Below are 17,363 nucleotides of genomic sequence, written 5' to 3'. Positions count from 1 at the left end.
AAGAAGACTTCTAGATGTTAGAGTCAAAGCATCTTTAGCAGCTTGAAACGTCTCTGATGATGTCATCGGCATTCAGGTATCTTTCTGAGTGGCTTACAGCTTACAAAGCAAAAGACAGGAATCTCTCAAGTTTCTATCAAGTCGTTCAGCTTTAGTTAGCAAGGCTTCAGGAAAAAGAGCAGGTTCAATTCTCAATGATTCCAAATGAAAATGAGGTAAAAAAAAATTGAAAACATTAGTTTGGAGATTTGTAACCAGATATTTCAGTAGAAGAATTCAGGATCCAGTCCAGTTCACAGGTAGAAAAAAAACCTCAAAGACAATTAACAAAACTAGGATCCAACATCCACAAATATGTATTATAGTTTTTCACTGAAACATAGTTCTTCTCTCTAAAATTACCCTCATTTTTTTACCAAAGATAGCCAAATTAAGACTAATTGGTTTGCAAAATAAGTTTAGTTTCAAGAAACTTGGCCCAATTATTAACATAAGTGCAGCAAGAATAGCAATTGATCATATAGGCTCTTAAATCTGCTTTGCTGGAATTCTTTTATGAGGAATCTCAGATTGAACTTTAAAGGTCTCTCGAGGCCAGAAAAGCCAAGCCAAGGACTTGCCGTCAGATTTTGCCTGCAGTACCTACAGGTTTGGGTGGATTCCTCTCTTCTTGAGGTCCCCCAAAATATTCCGAGGTTCCTTACATCTGCCAGATAAGCAAGCTTCCTTACTTACCAGGTAAGATTGCTGGAATCTCTCTCTGTAAAGCAGGGTACCAGGCCCTTATTTCCAAGTGGCTTGTTTACACAAAGTCAACCTTATTCCTCAAAGGCAGTATTGTCATATCCGAGTCTGTATGTTTCTCTCAAATATGACATTCCACTCAAAGCCTGGGTAATATAACAAATGTTTCCAATTGTGTCCTGTTATAAGGAGAACAGATTCTTATTGAACTTATGCAAATAACTATATTGCCATGAAATAACCATACTCACAAAGAGTTTCCAAATTCTGGAGGGATCAGGTAGGGAGAAAAAGATAAATGTTTCAGCTTTGCTCACAAAGGTATAATTTCACCAAATTGCTAAGTCATAGTTAGCACAAGAGAAAAGATTTCCTTAAATCTGAGAAAACAAAACAACACATCAAAAACAATATTTCAAACAAAAGTCGTAAAAAAATTATAATCATCCTCAGTTCATTCAGTCCTGTATAACCGGTTCTTGATCTTAATCTTCTGTTAGCAGTTTTATGAGGTCATCAGTTTCTCCATTAGATTTCTGTAATTTCTTACCCAGGTTCTATGATCTGAAAGTTTATCAGAAAACTGTGTTCCAGAGTTAAGTGTCAGAGTCCTTTCCATTAATCCCTCTGAAGATTAAGACATATTTGCAAAAGAAACCTTGCAAAAGGTTTCTTTTCCCCTCCTCCTTTTCTCCCCATACTGTCTCTCTTCCATTTATAAAATTTTATCACTTTAAAATGTTGTATAAATAGAGTCATACAGTATATAAGCTTTTGGATTGGCTTTTTTCCCCTCAGCATAAATCCTTGTAGAGTCATCAAAAAAAAGCTGCTATAAACATTGGTGTACAAGTTTTTGTGTGGACATAAGTTTTCATTTCTCTGGGGTAAATGCTCACGAGTGCAATTGCCTATGGTAATAGTCTGTTTAGTTTTATAAGAAACTACCAAGCTGTTTTCCAGAGTGGCTGTGCTGTTTTACAGTCCTAACAGCAATGTATCAGTGATCCAGTTTTTCTTTGCATCCTTGTCAGCATTTAGTGTTGTCACTATTTTTATTTTAGCCATTCTTATAAGTGTGTAGTGATATCTCATTCTCATTTTAATTTGCATTTCCTATGATGTTGAACATTTTTTCGTGTGCTTATTTGCCATCTATATGTCTTCTGTGAGATGTCTATTCATTTCTGTTGCCCATTTTCTAAATGAATTTTGTTTTAACTGTTGAGTTTTGAGAGTTCTTTTCTTGGTACTACGCTTTTGTGGGTTATGTGGATTGCAAATATTTTCTCCCACACTGAAGTGTGTTTTTCATTGGCTTTCACAGAACAAAAAAGTTTCTCATTTTGATATGTCTGGATAATTGAAAGACTATTGTGGTTATGAGTGAAGCATGCAATCTGAGTATTTCTCATTATTATCTCAAAATTATCAGTTGTATGGGTTACCAGAGAGATGGTTGTGAATTTTACAATAAGATTTTATCTGGAAAGGAAAATATAAAAACCTATACTACTAATAAATAGCTAACATTTATTGAGCACTTTCTATATGCCAGACACTATTATATAAGGCAATTGTTCTTATTATTACAACCTCACAATGGTGACGTGAGAGTGCAGCCAGGCGAAGCCTGCTTAGCCTTCTGATGGATGAATCCAGAGACAGGTAGACAAATTATTGAAGAATGACACCTTATATTTTTGTTCCCTTCAGAGAGAAGCCACAAATGGAGCAGGAGAAGTTCTTGAGTTTCCTCAGCGTATTTATGCTTTAACTGAGAAAAAAATCTGAGTATTCCCAGGAGGGATAAAGCATTTCTTGAGATAACCTAAATAATGAACAGGAAGTTAACCTCACTCTACTTCCCAGTGGCATAACTATGCTCCTTAGGAGCTAAAAGTTCAATGTTTCAGAAACAGTTTTGCCCCAGAAATAATCATGCCTTTTCTGGTAACTCTGAAAAGGTCTGCATTTTGGGGTATCCAGGACATTATAATGTCCCCGTTTTTCTAAGTGTGTTTTCGATAGCCAGTTTCTACAACTTTCACAATCGTAGAAGCAGAAGGGGTTGTTTTCTATTGTCTGAAGTGAACTCTACAAAGAGAATATTTAGAGGATTTCAATGTTATTTGTTATGCCTATCGAGAGGCCTCGAAGTAAATCATCTACATTTCAATATCCAAGGTATGTCTTCCTCTCCGTCTACATCTTAATGTTCCCCTGTCTCCAAAGATCTCACACTTTCCAGCGAAATTTAAAAGGTCTGGTTAAACCTATTAAAAATTCAAATTTGAAAGATTATAAAAATATGCAATGATTAAAAGGAATTTCTTAAATTTTATATTCTAAAATCACCTGGAGAGATTTTTTTAAAAAATACCAATGTTTGGGACCGACTCAACCCAATTAAATTGGAATTTCTGGAAGTGGGACCCAGGGATCAGTATTTTTAAAAGCTTTCCAGATAATTATAATGCACAGCCAGGAAAAACTTTGAAATGAAATTTTATAAGTAATGGAAAAATACTAGGAAAGTAGTATCTCTAGAAAGTCTTAATTTTTAAAATTCATTTTTTCTATATATTTGCATTTTTGTTTTAATTCTATATTGTATAATACATTGATTTACTTTTGTCATTTAAAAAGAAATGAAATGAGACAAATAAACTTTCCAGTATTAATTGTAACAACACTTAAAACTTAACAGATTTAATTTTTTTAGTGATATACAGAAAATATAATTAGATTATATCATTATTAAAAATATGTGGCTGTTTCTTATACCAATGTGTGGATTATTTCTATTATGAGAGCAATTATATAATTTTGGCAAATTACATTGTCTCAATTAAAAAGTAGCTGGCCTGTTAAATCAAAATGTCCAAATGAAATAATAAATTAAGGAAAATGTTTGGCTTAAAATAAAGAACGTTAGAATTGAAACATGTGGATTAACTCTGCATTTTTACAATAATAGGAAAGATAGAGAAATGGTAGATTTTTCTTTTCATAAAGGTTTTTCAACTTATATGACTTTTTTTCCTTTGGTATACCTATTATATTACTGAATCTAGATTTCCTCTTTTGATAACCAAATTCAAAAGATTTAAAAAATAAGTTTTGCAGAAATGAGGCAATATTACTAGTGGTGTATTCTTCAGACAGATCTCACAGCTATTTTCAAGATATTTTAATCGCAGTTACCCACTCTGAGGACCTTCTAGTACAGACACAATTATATTTCTTTACATAGGTTCCAGGACAGTTTTATAAACATGCTCTTATTTGATCTGTTGTCTCATGGCTATTGATTTAGCTTTCCAAAATCACTGAGTACTTTCGATTGCATCAAAACTACTGTTAGTTCCCTGCGTAGTGATTCATCTCTAGTGCAACTGAGATCTAATTCCGACATTATTCCAGTGAATGGATACCAATTAATTCTTCAGTGTTATTAAGACCTAAGTTTATGATAGTCACAAAATAAAAAAATCTTATGATGCAAAAACTTTTATATTAATAAACTATAAATATATACTTCTAAACATATCTATGAATTTAGAACATGTGTCACCAGCTTCTTGACTACATAATAGGATTTTTAAAAGATTTCAATTCTATTTGATAAACTTGGGAATAAACACACTCAAGAACATTTAGAGGTAAAACTGATGCATTTAACAGGAGAGAAGATATGTGTAAGTGGCTAGGTGACACGGATCACATGTTATATGTGTTAATATAGGAACTTTAAATATTTTCTTCTTGTGAATCTTAAAATTATTAATCCTAAACTATTCAATCTTAATATTGTATGTATGTAGAAATCTAAGCCATACCAAGTAGAACTATTGTATCACTACCCTTTGTATTGTCATGTATCTGGGGATAAGTAGTATATTAAAAAAATTCTGTTGTGAGAATGATTCAACTTTACTAGGCAGAACTCCTTGAGGACAGTTTATGATTTTTGTAATGGAATTAATCAGATAACCCATTCATTAATTCAATGTTTATAGGTTTTCTTCTCTGCTCTAGGCATTGTGCTAGGCACTGAAGATGAAAAGCTCAGTGACACAGCTCCTTGCTTCTAGGCACTCACAGTGCAGAAACAAAGATGTTGAGTCGTAGACTCTGGGGAACTTTGACCCAAACTCTGTATCTTCCCTGCTCTGTATAATAACTGCTTTCCACAGCCTCCGTTAGACTCCAGAAACTGCAGGCTGTTAGACGGATGAGAAAGTTCTCACGTTGTGGGTTAATTTGGAGTTAGGCACATTCAGTGTGAATACACCCTCTCCTTCCAAAAAAGGGGTTGAGGAAACTCAGAAAAATGCATTCCCTAAGAAAGGCCAGTCAAGAATACTGATTGTAAAAATCAAGGTTAAGGAAAATAATAGATTAGTCTCTTGAAGGCAAGAGTAAAGTTAGTAGTGTAAATGCAATTACTTTACAATTGCTGGAGATGGGTCACAAATCTGACGCTTCAGTTTCTTTGCAGCCAAAGCAAAGAGAAAAATATGACTAGTTACAATTTTATATTTTCCACATAGAGCTTTTTCTGGCACTGAGCCCCAAAAGAAATTTCTCCCATGGGTCCTTTTATAAAGAGGTCACTGTGTAATATACTATTTTCAGGCACTATATCCTGGGAAGTGTAACAGTGGGTTTCCTATGGCTACTTCTTAGAACATCCTTCATTTAAACCAAGGGCACAATGCCAAAGCTCAATTCAGCAAGAAATTCAGAGAGGCAAAACACAGCGATCTAAAAATGCAGATAGCTCTCTGATGGTTTGGCTTGATTGAGAGATAAAATTTAGAATACCTAGAGGGATAGATAACTTTTCTAAAAGGGAATTCTCCATAAATGTATTTGTTAATTCAATTCTTGATGAAAATTCTGCAACAGAAAGTTCAGGGTTATATTTTGTATGTAAATCTGTAGTAAAGATATCCTTCATTGTTAATTAGAGATGGAATTATATACTTTAGGTAGTCAACTAAGCAGAAGGTAAAATAGAACACTTCTGGAAATTAAGTGGTCTAAACCAGAATTTATTTATACTACAAAACATGCATGAAGGTGGCTTAGGAAGTACCTGCAGAATAACCAAAGTTTTTCTCATAAAAAATTGAATGGTGAATGACTTTCACCCTGAGAACATTACGCCATAGAATATGACTCTGGTAGTTTTGGATTATTTTTCCATAGTAGTTAAGGCCAATCACCCACTGTGGTCATCAAAAGAAGTCTGAAAACTTCATCCTTGCAATGTCTAATTTTAGGCATTGTGATTTTTCTTGTCAACCTTCCAGACTTCTACTAGCAAAATACACCAATAAGTCAGTAATTAGCTGGCGTATTGTTTACACTTGTTGGATCATTTCTACTTGATTAAAGCTGGTTTGATAAATCAGTTCCACTCTCTGACCTGTAGTTGAGCATATTTGGGCTACATTTAACTCTCTCCAAATGCACTTGAACTCGTGTGATTCTCTTCAATTGCCACCCCTTCCTCCCTCCCTTCCTTCCCTTTTGTCACCTTAAATTTTTTGTGTGTGTGTGTGAGGAAGATTGGCCCTGAGCTAACCTCCACGCCAATCTTCCTCCACTTTGTATATAGGATGCTGCCACAGAATGGCCTGATGTGCAATGTGTAAGTCCATGCCTGGGAACTGAACTCACAAATTCTGGGCCGCTGAAGCAGAGCACGCAAACTTAACTGCTTCACCACCAGGCTGGCCTCTAGATCTTTTTTTTAAATAAGGAAGTGATTTTTGTGGTTTATTCGTTTTGTTCTCTGAAGGAGATCCCAGAAAAAAGTTTATTGTATTGTACACCTCAGTATATGTCCACACGTTCTTTTCTACGAGTAGTTGTGGGTCACAGAAAACCAACATGAAGCCACTGAGTTATTGCTGTTCTGTGGACCCTGAGCTTCCTGAGCATGCTAGTAAAGTAGATGTGTACTGAGAACCCTTGGCAATCAAAATGTACGTGTTCTGAGACTTTTGAAAACACTGTAATATGTGAAATTGTTCATAAAATACAAGAAAGCTAACCTACAGTAACAAACTGCCATGTGGGGCTAACAGTCTTAAGCCATTGGCTTGGTTCACAGACTTGTTGATTGGTTTATCTCCCCATGGCAGCCCCTCAATGAGCCCAATTCAATTCCATGCATCAGTGAAATTACTAATAGTTGAAATTCTTCTACCTTTGGATTTACTTGAAAAGACTCAAAACCACCAATTTAAATCTATAACTGCCTAAAGTAAATTTTGCGGAAGGTAGAGGAGGAATTATAGATTTCATTGATGAAATTAGTATCCCAAATGAGTATTACACATTAAAACTTTCTGAGGCATAGTGGTGTAATGAAGAGGGTAGACACTCAATTTAGAAACAGACACTTTTTAAAAATTTCTGGAATGTCCTCCTACTAGCAAGAGTCTCAAGTAGATTTCTTAACTATTCTAGGTATTATTTTCCTTATCATAAAATGGAACAGTCATTCCTATCAATGTCACATGATTGTTGTGATAACCAACAGACATTACTGAGTGCTGATAAAAGTATATTGTTTCACAGAGAATTAAAATAATGTATGTGTATTTCCCTATTAGCTAGATCTTTTTTTTAAGACAAAATCTGAACTTGCAACTTTATTTGTGTGCCCTCAAATCCAGTGCTGGGTGAATATTACAATTTAAGTGGCTACCATTATGTTTAAGTTGTATAATTTAATTACAGGTCTATCGATAGACTATGTGGAAAACAAGCTTTATTGGATCAGTTCAGGAAACGGAACCATAAATAGATGCAACCTGGATGGCGGTAATTTAGAAGTAATAGAGTCAATGAAAGAAGAATTAACAAAAGCTACAGCCCTCACCATCATGGGTAAGTGCAATGGTTCTATAGCTGGGGTGCTTCATATTGATTGGGGGTTGATTAATTATGACTTGTTAAAAGCTCGGAAAAGTTACGGCTCCATTAGCACTGGAAGCACATTCAAATTGCACATCTCTGTGAGGTTTTCTTTTCTTTTTTTAACCTTAGCAAACAAATTTGTAAGATTATTCAGATCAGGGACTTAATGCTGTTAGCAATACTAACTTTACTGTTATTGATTCTTGGCTTACTGTGACTTGTAGCATTTTACGATTATTTTTTGTGTTCCACTGCAGTGTTCTAAAGTGCAAGGGCCTTGTGTGTTTGTCATATTAAAGTCAAATCTGGCATATCTCTGCTTATAAAGGATAGCTTGATTCACACAGATAATTCAAGAGACAAGGCCACAGGGTCCATTGACCAGTGATCGAAATTATTCTCCCTCAAGTAATTCTTTCCCAGACTTAGGAAAGAGTAGAGATTTTACTGATTTAAGCCTTATTTCCATTCCTTTTGTTCAGTCTTCAGGAAAAAACAGGTGCCAGGTGAGTAAGGTGATTGGGAAACTAACAGGGAGGTATGGCTTTCCATAGAACAAATAACCAACCTCTACTGTATTTTTATTAGAAACTGATTTTCGAAATGTGAATTTTAATTTAAGAAGATAGTTTGGGTTTTAAAAATATGTTAAGAGTGGATACTATAAAGAAGTGCTTTGGGGCCGGCCTGGTGGCGCAGCAGTTAAGCACGCACCTTCTGCCTCTACAGCCCGGGGTTGGCTGGTTTGGATCCCGGGTGCAGACATGGCGCGGCTTGGCAAGCCATGCTGTGGTAGGCATCCCACATATAAAGCACAGGAAGATGGGCACGGATGTTAGCTCAGGGCCAGCCTTCCTCAGCAAAAAGAGGAGGATTGGCAGCAGTTAGCTCAGGGCTAATCTTCCTAAAAAAAAAAAGTGCTTTTTAGTGAGGGTGACTGCATCTTTGCTTAGCGGATGGCTGGCTCTCAGCTGAAGTTAATAGCCAGTCAGCAATGTAAGGATTAGACATTCCACAAAGAATCTCAGCAGGTACATTTGGCTCCAGGGAATCCGGAAACTGATTTCATATTTGCAATTCTGAATATCATGCAGCTTTCAGGATAACTTTTAAAAGAACATATACTGTTTAGAAAAAGTCAGGATATATTTTTTAAAGTTTATTTATGTAAGTAATAAATTAGGTCTTTTAATTTAATATTCTGCAATCTTTAGACTCTTCTACTATTTCCCAGATTTAATCAGAGTTTTTTGTTTTTGTTAATGACTGTTCATGAGTATATGAAGTTTATAAGTAAATAATCATTAGTTGAGAAAGATTTAAAACTTCATTTCCTAGAAAAAAAATGTTTTTATCACCTTTGATTCCAATTAGATTAAAAATATTTGAATGAAAGTGAATAAGGTTTAGGTATTGCAAGTTATCATTTAAAACAGGATGAGTCAGAAAATAAGGCTAAAATTGTTTAATTCAGTTCAGTTCAACACATATGTAGCACCTTTGATGTACAGACATTGTGCTTGGCTCTGAAGTATGAATATAGACATGAACACTAGTCTCAAAAAACATACATTTCTGTGAGGGAGGGAGAGAAAAGGAGATTGTTTCAACCTATCATTAAGTACTAAGATGCTCTCTATTGCAGTTTTCATGGCTGAGAAATACAGATTTAAATATATTGGTCTACATCACAAAATTGCAAGACTCACTTGGAGATGTAGGTGAATGCACTTTTGAAAAAGTAGAATTTTATGCAGACATCAAAGATGGAGCCTGGTGTCACTTAATTTGATTCGTAAAACACTCTCTAATTTTACCTAGTTGGGCATTTTTAGATTTTTGACAATAGTGGCTTTCTTTTGCTATAGTTTTGTTCCTAAATTGCTATCTTCTTGCTATCACTTTCACCAACTTTTTTCTATTGTTTTTCTCTTGTTTCTTATAATCAGTGTTTTTTAAAAATGGGTTTTCTCCAGATGAGGGATCTAAACTTAGAAAAATAATAATCTTGTTTTCAAATTTTTCCAATTTTCTTTCTAGCCTTTGGGCAATTCCTGTGTATTTGTAGAGCCTTATGTTGCCATTCTTCTCAGTGTGTGTGTTCATAAGACATCTATCTATCTGTCTGTCTGTCTGTCTGTCTATCTACCTATCTATTTATTGTACCTGACAAGTAGGTTGTTTTGGAGCAGGAACTTATTCACAATTGTCTTATAAAGCAATAAGGGAAAAAAAAGATTATTTTGTATATTTTGTATTACTCACCCTTGCCAAATTAACAAAAAAATGTTGTTTTATGTGCATTTGTACATATTTTAAATCACTTGAATAAAAATAAGCAGAGTTTAAATTCTGAAAGTGGTTAGGCAAGCTGCAACAATCCCCAAATCACCACCCACATTATATTTTCAAAAATTGAATTCCAATATACTTTATGAAATCAACCCAAACTAGCAAATAATATAACCAAGGAATCCAATAAATTAGAGGAAATGTTAAAAATCTGTCATAACATTTCAAGGAACATCATTGACTTTTTTGTGAATGTATATATGTGTGTGTGTATATATATATATATACACTATAAAAATCATTGCCTCATAGAAAAATGTAAGGCTTTATTTCTGCTACTAACATGATTTCTCCTGACCCTGCTGAGTAGGAAATGAATACTACACTTACAGAATTCAATGCTATGAACACAGTCGTAAAAAATGAAGCAATAGTCCATTTGAGCAAAAAAAAGAAAGTCATTTAGTTTTATTCCAAGAAAGAATAGAAGAGAGAAAGTTTGGGTGCAATCACAATGCCTATATTGTGTCAGCGCTGTGAATCTAATACGGCGTCAGTGCTGTATGTGAACTGAACCTTACATAAAATTAAAATTCTTTTGACAAGGGGCTGGCCCCGTGGCCGAGTGGTTAAGTTCGCGCGCTCCGCTGCAGGTGGCCCAGTGTTTCGTTGGTTCGAATCCTGGGCGCGGACATGGCACTGCTCATCAGACCACGCCGAGGCAGCGTCTCACATGCCACAACTAGAAGGACCCACAACGAAGAATATACAACTATGTACCGGGGGGCTTTGGGGAGAAAAAGGAAAAAATAAAATCTTTAAAAAAAAAAAAAAAATTCTTTTGACAAGTGAATGGTTATGTACATGTACACCTCTCCACCACTATAATTTCATTAATCTTGAAAGATAGAAATAAATATAATAAAATGTATTAATGACTCTATTGTCAATACATTAACTGAATATATCAAAATATATCTAGCAGTTTGAGGGTTTAAAATTTAAAGGCAATCACCATAAAGAAACAGAGGGGCAACCTCTATTTTATAAAGTTTCCCAGCTTAGCTCTGAACTTGCCTTTCTCCTCAGATTCCCCCTTCTTCTTTCAGAACCTTTCTACTTTTTTACTTTGGGGATGAAATAAAGGATGATGACCCATTTCCTGCTGAGGCTGAATATTATAGTTATATAAAAAAAGGCAATAAAAAAGTAAAACAGAAGAACCTTACTACTATCCAGGGGATTAGTGATAATTACAGTTACAAATGTTTAAGAAAAAATTTGCCTACAATGATTCTGAAATTGTACATTCAGAAAACAAATAATTGTGCTATGAAGTAACCAGTTATTTACCAATATATGCCAGCTCCTTGGAGAAACTACTTAGGTGATGGATGATAACTTACTAAAAGTTTGTGTTTCATTAAAATTGGAGTGCTTTTCCTAAAACTGAGTTAAAAATTTCTTTGGACACTTTTCACAAATTGTTAAACCTCACAGATTATAAATTGTAACCACTTGGGGTTCCCAGTTTTACTTGGAATAGTATATACCAAGTGAATTGAAAAGATCTTTGAAATATTACAATTAGATAAAGCAGAAGATTAAAATAAAGCACTATTTGATGATTCAACCGAGTCCAAGACTCTAAGACCAAGATTGCTACATCCAAGTTTCACAAGCACTTTGATACTTCTTTCAAGGGGTAGAGCTTAATTTACCTTCCCTTAAGTGTGGGCTGGACTTAGTAACTCATTTCTAATGAATAGAATAAGGCAGATATGATGGTGTATGACTTTGTAGATGAAGTCATTAAAGGCATAAGCCTTCCTCCTTGTCCTCTCTCTTGGATCACTAACTCTGGGCCAAGCCAGCTGACACGTTATGAAGTCACCCAAGCAGCCAAAAGGAGAAGTCCACACAGCAAGGAACTGAGACCTCCAGCCAAGAACCATGTGAGTGAGTCATCTCAAAAGCAGAACCTCCAGCCCCAGTCAAGATTTCAGATGACTGCAGCCCAAGCTAACACTTTTCAGCAATCTCAAGAGAGATTCCAAACCAGAACCATCCACATAACTGCTCCAAGATTCCTGACTCACAGAAACTATTAGAGACAATAAATATTTATTGTTTTAAGATGCAAAAGTTTTTGGAGTAGTTTGTTAGATAGCAATAGATAACTAATTCTTAGGTCACTCCATCCACAGAGCACTCATTCATTTACGAACAGATTTACAAATTCAAATACTTATTTAACAGAGTCAGGCCAATTATGTGTTAAGTGTGTCAGGTGTAATAACACCCAGTAGCTCTAAAATGATGTTAAGTAACAAATGAGTCTAGGCTTCTGTATCTAGAGTCACTTGGGAGTGGCAGGAAGTATAATGATAAAACTGAAGAGAGCTAATTCCCCACTTGATATACGACACCTTTCAGCTCCACTTATTTTTACCATAAAGAACATTAACCAGTTTTTATTTTTCAAGAGAAGCAAGAAATCCAGATTTTTATTTTAAATCTCACAATTTTTAAATGTTACCAAGAAATCACAATAAAAAGAGAAATACCATGTAGGCTAATATACCATATAGGCTAACTGTGAAGGCTCACACAATACAAGCCACGGAAACTAACAAAAAACAGACAACCACAACAACCCTCTGTGTGCTTTATTTAACCCAGAGGGCACCAGTTAGTTGCCACCTCTGGTGTGATTATCATTTATACTGGTGACATTTAATTGTTGAGAAAAGAGGATGGAGTTAAGGGACCTAACGCCCAGCTGGCATAATTTACAGAGGAGAAGGCAGCCCTCTCCTACAGGACAGGACTGTGACTTCTCACCAAAGTTTTGTGGTCTTGCTTGACCAGACCTTGTATTCTGCCTGAGGTATATACATCAGATGGAGAACATATCAATGTGAGATCTACCTCTTCACTGAGCTTGAAGTAACTGAGCTTGCACCCTAACAGCAATCAACACCCAAGTCCGTTCGTTCTTTCAACAGATATTTATTAGTGCCTACTATATGCCAGGCACTGCTATACATGGTGGTGAGAATCCTGACTTCATCAAACTCGGAGAGAAGCAAGGAAGACAATAGGGGAATAAATAACTAAAAACATACAGAATGATAGTAACTGTTAAGGACCGAAAAAAGAAAAAAAGCAAAAGGCACAATAGAGAAAAGAGAAAGGAAGTATATGGGGTGGAGATGAAATTTTAGGTTTTAGATTGAGTGGCCAAGGAAAGTTTTACCAACATAGTGACTTCTGAGTAAAAATCTGAAGAGATAGTGAGGGAAGAGTGAAGGAATGCCCTGTGAACCAACAAAAACTGCTTTAGCTGTTCATTTATTTTTCAGTTTTTGTCATGTTTTTAAATGCTTTGTTTTAAAAAATATATATAAAAAAATAATTTAATTATATCTAAATAAGTCCTCTCAGGTGATTGTGGTAATTTACCAGGTAGACGTCTTTCAAGTTTACCATCGTTCATATATGGTATTGTCCGTGGTTTACATTTTCTCCAGTGAAGGAGACCAAGGGATGAAGTTCTGACCAAGGAATGAAGTTCACTTGGTCAGAAGTGATTTACACATTGTATACCAAGGCTGTTTGATGAGGACTCAACAGCTTTTGCTATGGACCGAGTGTTTGTGTTCCCCCAAATTCATATGTTGAAGGCTTAATGTGATGGTCTTAGGAGTGGGGTCTTTGGGAGGAAAGAGTCTTGACGGTGGAGCCCCTGTGATGGGATTAGTATCCTTCTAAGAAGAGACCAGAGAGCTAGCCTCTCTCTCTGCCATGTGAGGATACAGCAAGAAAGTGCAGGCATCTTGATCCTGGATTTCGAGCCTCCAGAACGGTGAATGATATTTCACAGAACAGAATAGAATATCCAGGATATATAGAAAAGAATATGAACAGCAGCCCAAACTAACTAAGATACTTTCCAGTTACTACATATATGCTGACTAGCGTGTAACTTTCAACATCAAATTCTTCCCTTGTCAATTATCTTTACTTCCAAAGATAAATTATTATGGCAAGTTGTCATGGCATCTGTGGAATGTTACAAATGATGGCAGGTGACAGGCTGTGAGTCTGATGCATTTAGTGTTGTTAAGATCTTTAGACTGAAACCTCACAGAGTCATACCAAAATCTAAGGTTAGGAATCCTATACACTGTCTTCTTACAATAAGATGGCAAGTCTGAAATACTGGCCACATAGCTTTCAGCATCACAGCAACATGTAGCTGTCACAGTATGACAGTTAACAGACAGGTGGTATGGTTCCCTGATGGGGAAACAGCCCAGGCTGCGGTAGTGAGAGTGCCAAATCTTTTTTTTGAAGAAGAACATTAGCCCTGAGCTAACTACTGCCAATCCTCCTCTTTTTGCTGAGGAAGACTGGCCCTGAGCTGAGCTAACATCCATGCCCATCTTCCTCTACTTCTATACATAAACAATACAAGATGGGTAGTAGTCTTGATTGTGTGGTTAAATCATAGACTTTTAGAACGGAATGTAACCTTAGAGATCATTAAAATTACTGTCTTTATCAATTAAAGAAGTGTAATTTAGATTCCTACTATTCACTAACCAGCTGTGGATATGGGATAATTGCTGAAATCTAGGCCTTAATTTTCTATTCTGCAAAAATATGAGCCTTGACCATATGAGCTACCAAGTCTTAACAACTTTATATGATTTTATCACTAATGGGTTGATCCGAGATATAGGAAATAATTTTAAATAAGCTGTTACCTAACTTGAAAAAATATAGGAGAAACAATAAAAATTGTGAATAAAAATCAAGTTCACTTGTAAAGTTATGCTAATCAGAGTTCATATTAATCTGTTTTAGAAGTCAGGCAAAGTTGTTCAATTTTGACTTTCAGTTGAGAATTTGGTCAATGTTTACGACATAGAATTGCTTAAATTACTTGTCTTAGAATAGGTTTGTACTTTTTGTAGATATCTAAGTATTTATCTCCACCATTCATCTTAGAATTACTTGGAAGGGGCTAACTCCTCTTTAAAATGAAATAAACTTTGAGTCACAAGTAAAGGAAAAAAAAGTTTTTTTAAATTACACATTTTCTATGAATACTTAGGCTCTCACAGCTGAATTTTTCTATCAATCACAGCTTAAATCTACTGTTGACCTGTTTCAAGTAGCAATTTGCCAGAATAGGATTAATATGTAAATATTAGAAGAATATTGAATTTTGGCTACTATTAGAATCAATTCAGGAGGAGAAAAAGGCATATTCTACGTGCATTTTCAGTCTCCAATCAGAAACAAAGTCAGTCATGTAATGAGTAAAAAGCCTGCTTCTGTTGATTTGGTTATGCACACATTTCTTTTAAATCAGTGTTAACAAAATAACTAATCGTTTGCCCTTTAGAGAGCCCTTGAAAGGCTTTAACAAATGTAACCCTTAGGGACATTTGTTCATACTTTTCATAGGCTCACTTCACAAATTTGAAGTCATCATAATAGCTGCTATGGAGATTTCCAGCACGTGGATAGTTTGCCATGGGAAAGCCAAGTCTATCAGATTAAAATGCTTTCAGAACCATCTGAATATCAGAGAAGGTCGTATTTATTTGCTTAAGGATGAATACAATGTTACTGTTGTTGGAGATTAAATGTTTCCAATGTTCCCACTAGAGTTTCTACAACAAAGTGCTTAACAATTGTCTAATCTCTCTGCTGACTGAAACTCTAAACTAACCGCAAAAAAATTAGTCTTTACCAACACTAACACTTAAGCTGTCTTGGCTGCAGAACTGTGAATGATATTTCACAGAACAGAATAGAATATCCAGGATATATAGAAAAGAATATGAACAGTAGCCCAAACTAACTAAGATACTTTCCAGTTACTACATATATGCTGACTAGCCTGTAACTTTCAACATCAAATTCTTCCCCATTTTTAAAGATGATCTTGTCAATTATCTTTACCAGCTGTCAGATTTAGCGAATATAGTAGCTTCTGCTTTCAAATACAATACCTAGTAGCTCTAAAATTATATTACTGTTTGTTTTTCTTAGATATTTTGTCTTAGTGTGTAGCAGTTCTTTTTAAGGAAATTTTCTTTTATAAATATATTTGACTTTCGTGAAATAATGACACTCTAAAACATTTGCTTACATGATTTTCAAATACTTTGTACTATAAAATAAGGTATAGTCAGCTATGTTCTATTTAACTATTGATTACCTTGTTTTAAGGTATAGAGCTTTTTTGATTGTTGGTGAATAAAAACCTTTTTCTCGTAACTTTTGGCATTTTCCTGATCATTAACGCCTACAGGAGACAGTGAGGTAAACTCAAGTTAATCAAGTTGCCATTCAATTCCAAGTGCCTTTGTCAGGAGGAGGAGGTTAAAACTATTGACTAAAATTAGGGTTTGTGGGTTACTTATGGATTACATTTAACAAATACTATTTCCCTTCCCCTTTTTTGCTATCAGCATGTGCAGTTTGAGAGCAGACTGCACATATGGTGTTCATGTTGAAGGGAAAGGTAGAAAAATCAATTCATAGAGCTGACAGAAAATATACAAATAAAACAAATGCACTGGCAGAAATGGGCTTATTGGTATTTGGAGACAATCAAGATGGAATTCAGGCAATGGCAGATTGGTGACGTCTGCATTTTGTATTTTTAGGATGGGTCAGGAAGAGTTGGGGCAAATGCATCTTAGATTTAAAATAGAAATGAGGGTATGGGAATTATTCAGGCAGACTTGAAGAAATCTGTATGTCTGTATAGAAAATCCTTGGCATTTGGGAATTTAATGGCCAGCATCTTATTTAATCACAAGTAATCTGGATCTAGCCTGTTAAAATGTATCATGTAGTAATTTGCCAAGTTTTGTTAGGGCTGCAGTTTGAGTCCTGGCCACTATCAATGGTATGAGCTTGAATTTAAACCTCCACTCCATACTCACACCTATTTATGCTTTCTTCTCTGCTACTCCATTGCATACACAGTTACTCTCATTAAGATTCAATTGTACCTCTACATTTTTTTTGTTTTATGGTTCCGTATGATCTTTGGAAATTATATTTACTATAATATTTGTAGATAGCAATTCCACAGGTAACAACACGTGTTCTTCTTGAATGTCAAGGGTTATCTACCTCTGCTTGTTGTTGATGCTATTAAGTTGATTCTGACTCCTAGTGACCCTGTGTACAGCAGAGTGGAACCCTGCCTGATCATTTTGCACCATCCTGTCACCTTCTGGTGCTGTATCAGACAATGTTCCACTGCTATTCATAGGGTTTTCATGGCCAGTTTTTCCTAAGTGGGTGGCCAAGTCCTTCTTCCTAGTCTGTCTTAGTCTGGAAGCTCCGCTGAAACC

At 35.4% G+C, this 17,363-nt stretch overlaps 1 protein-coding gene across 1 annotated transcript in view; it reads left to right on the top strand.

Annotated features, from left to right (window-relative positions):
* The window catches only part of LRP1B (LDL receptor related protein 1B), a 1,825,183-nt gene that overhangs the window by 1,272,905 nt on the left and 534,915 nt on the right, over positions 1 to 17,363 (top strand). The window contains exon 32 of the mRNA XM_046659286.1: positions 7,504 to 7,653. Coding sequence (XP_046515242.1) covers positions 7,504 to 7,653 — 150 coding nt within the window. The remainder of the gene's footprint in view (positions 1 to 7,503; positions 7,654 to 17,363) is intronic.

Source organism: Equus quagga, chromosome 4 (assembly GCF_021613505.1).
Source record: "Equus quagga isolate Etosha38 chromosome 4, UCLA_HA_Equagga_1.0, whole genome shotgun sequence".
Taxonomy (NCBI): domain Eukaryota; kingdom Metazoa; phylum Chordata; class Mammalia; order Perissodactyla; family Equidae; genus Equus; species Equus quagga.
Note: the sequence above shows the minus strand (reverse complement) of the source record. Positions and strands in the feature narration are given on the sequence as shown.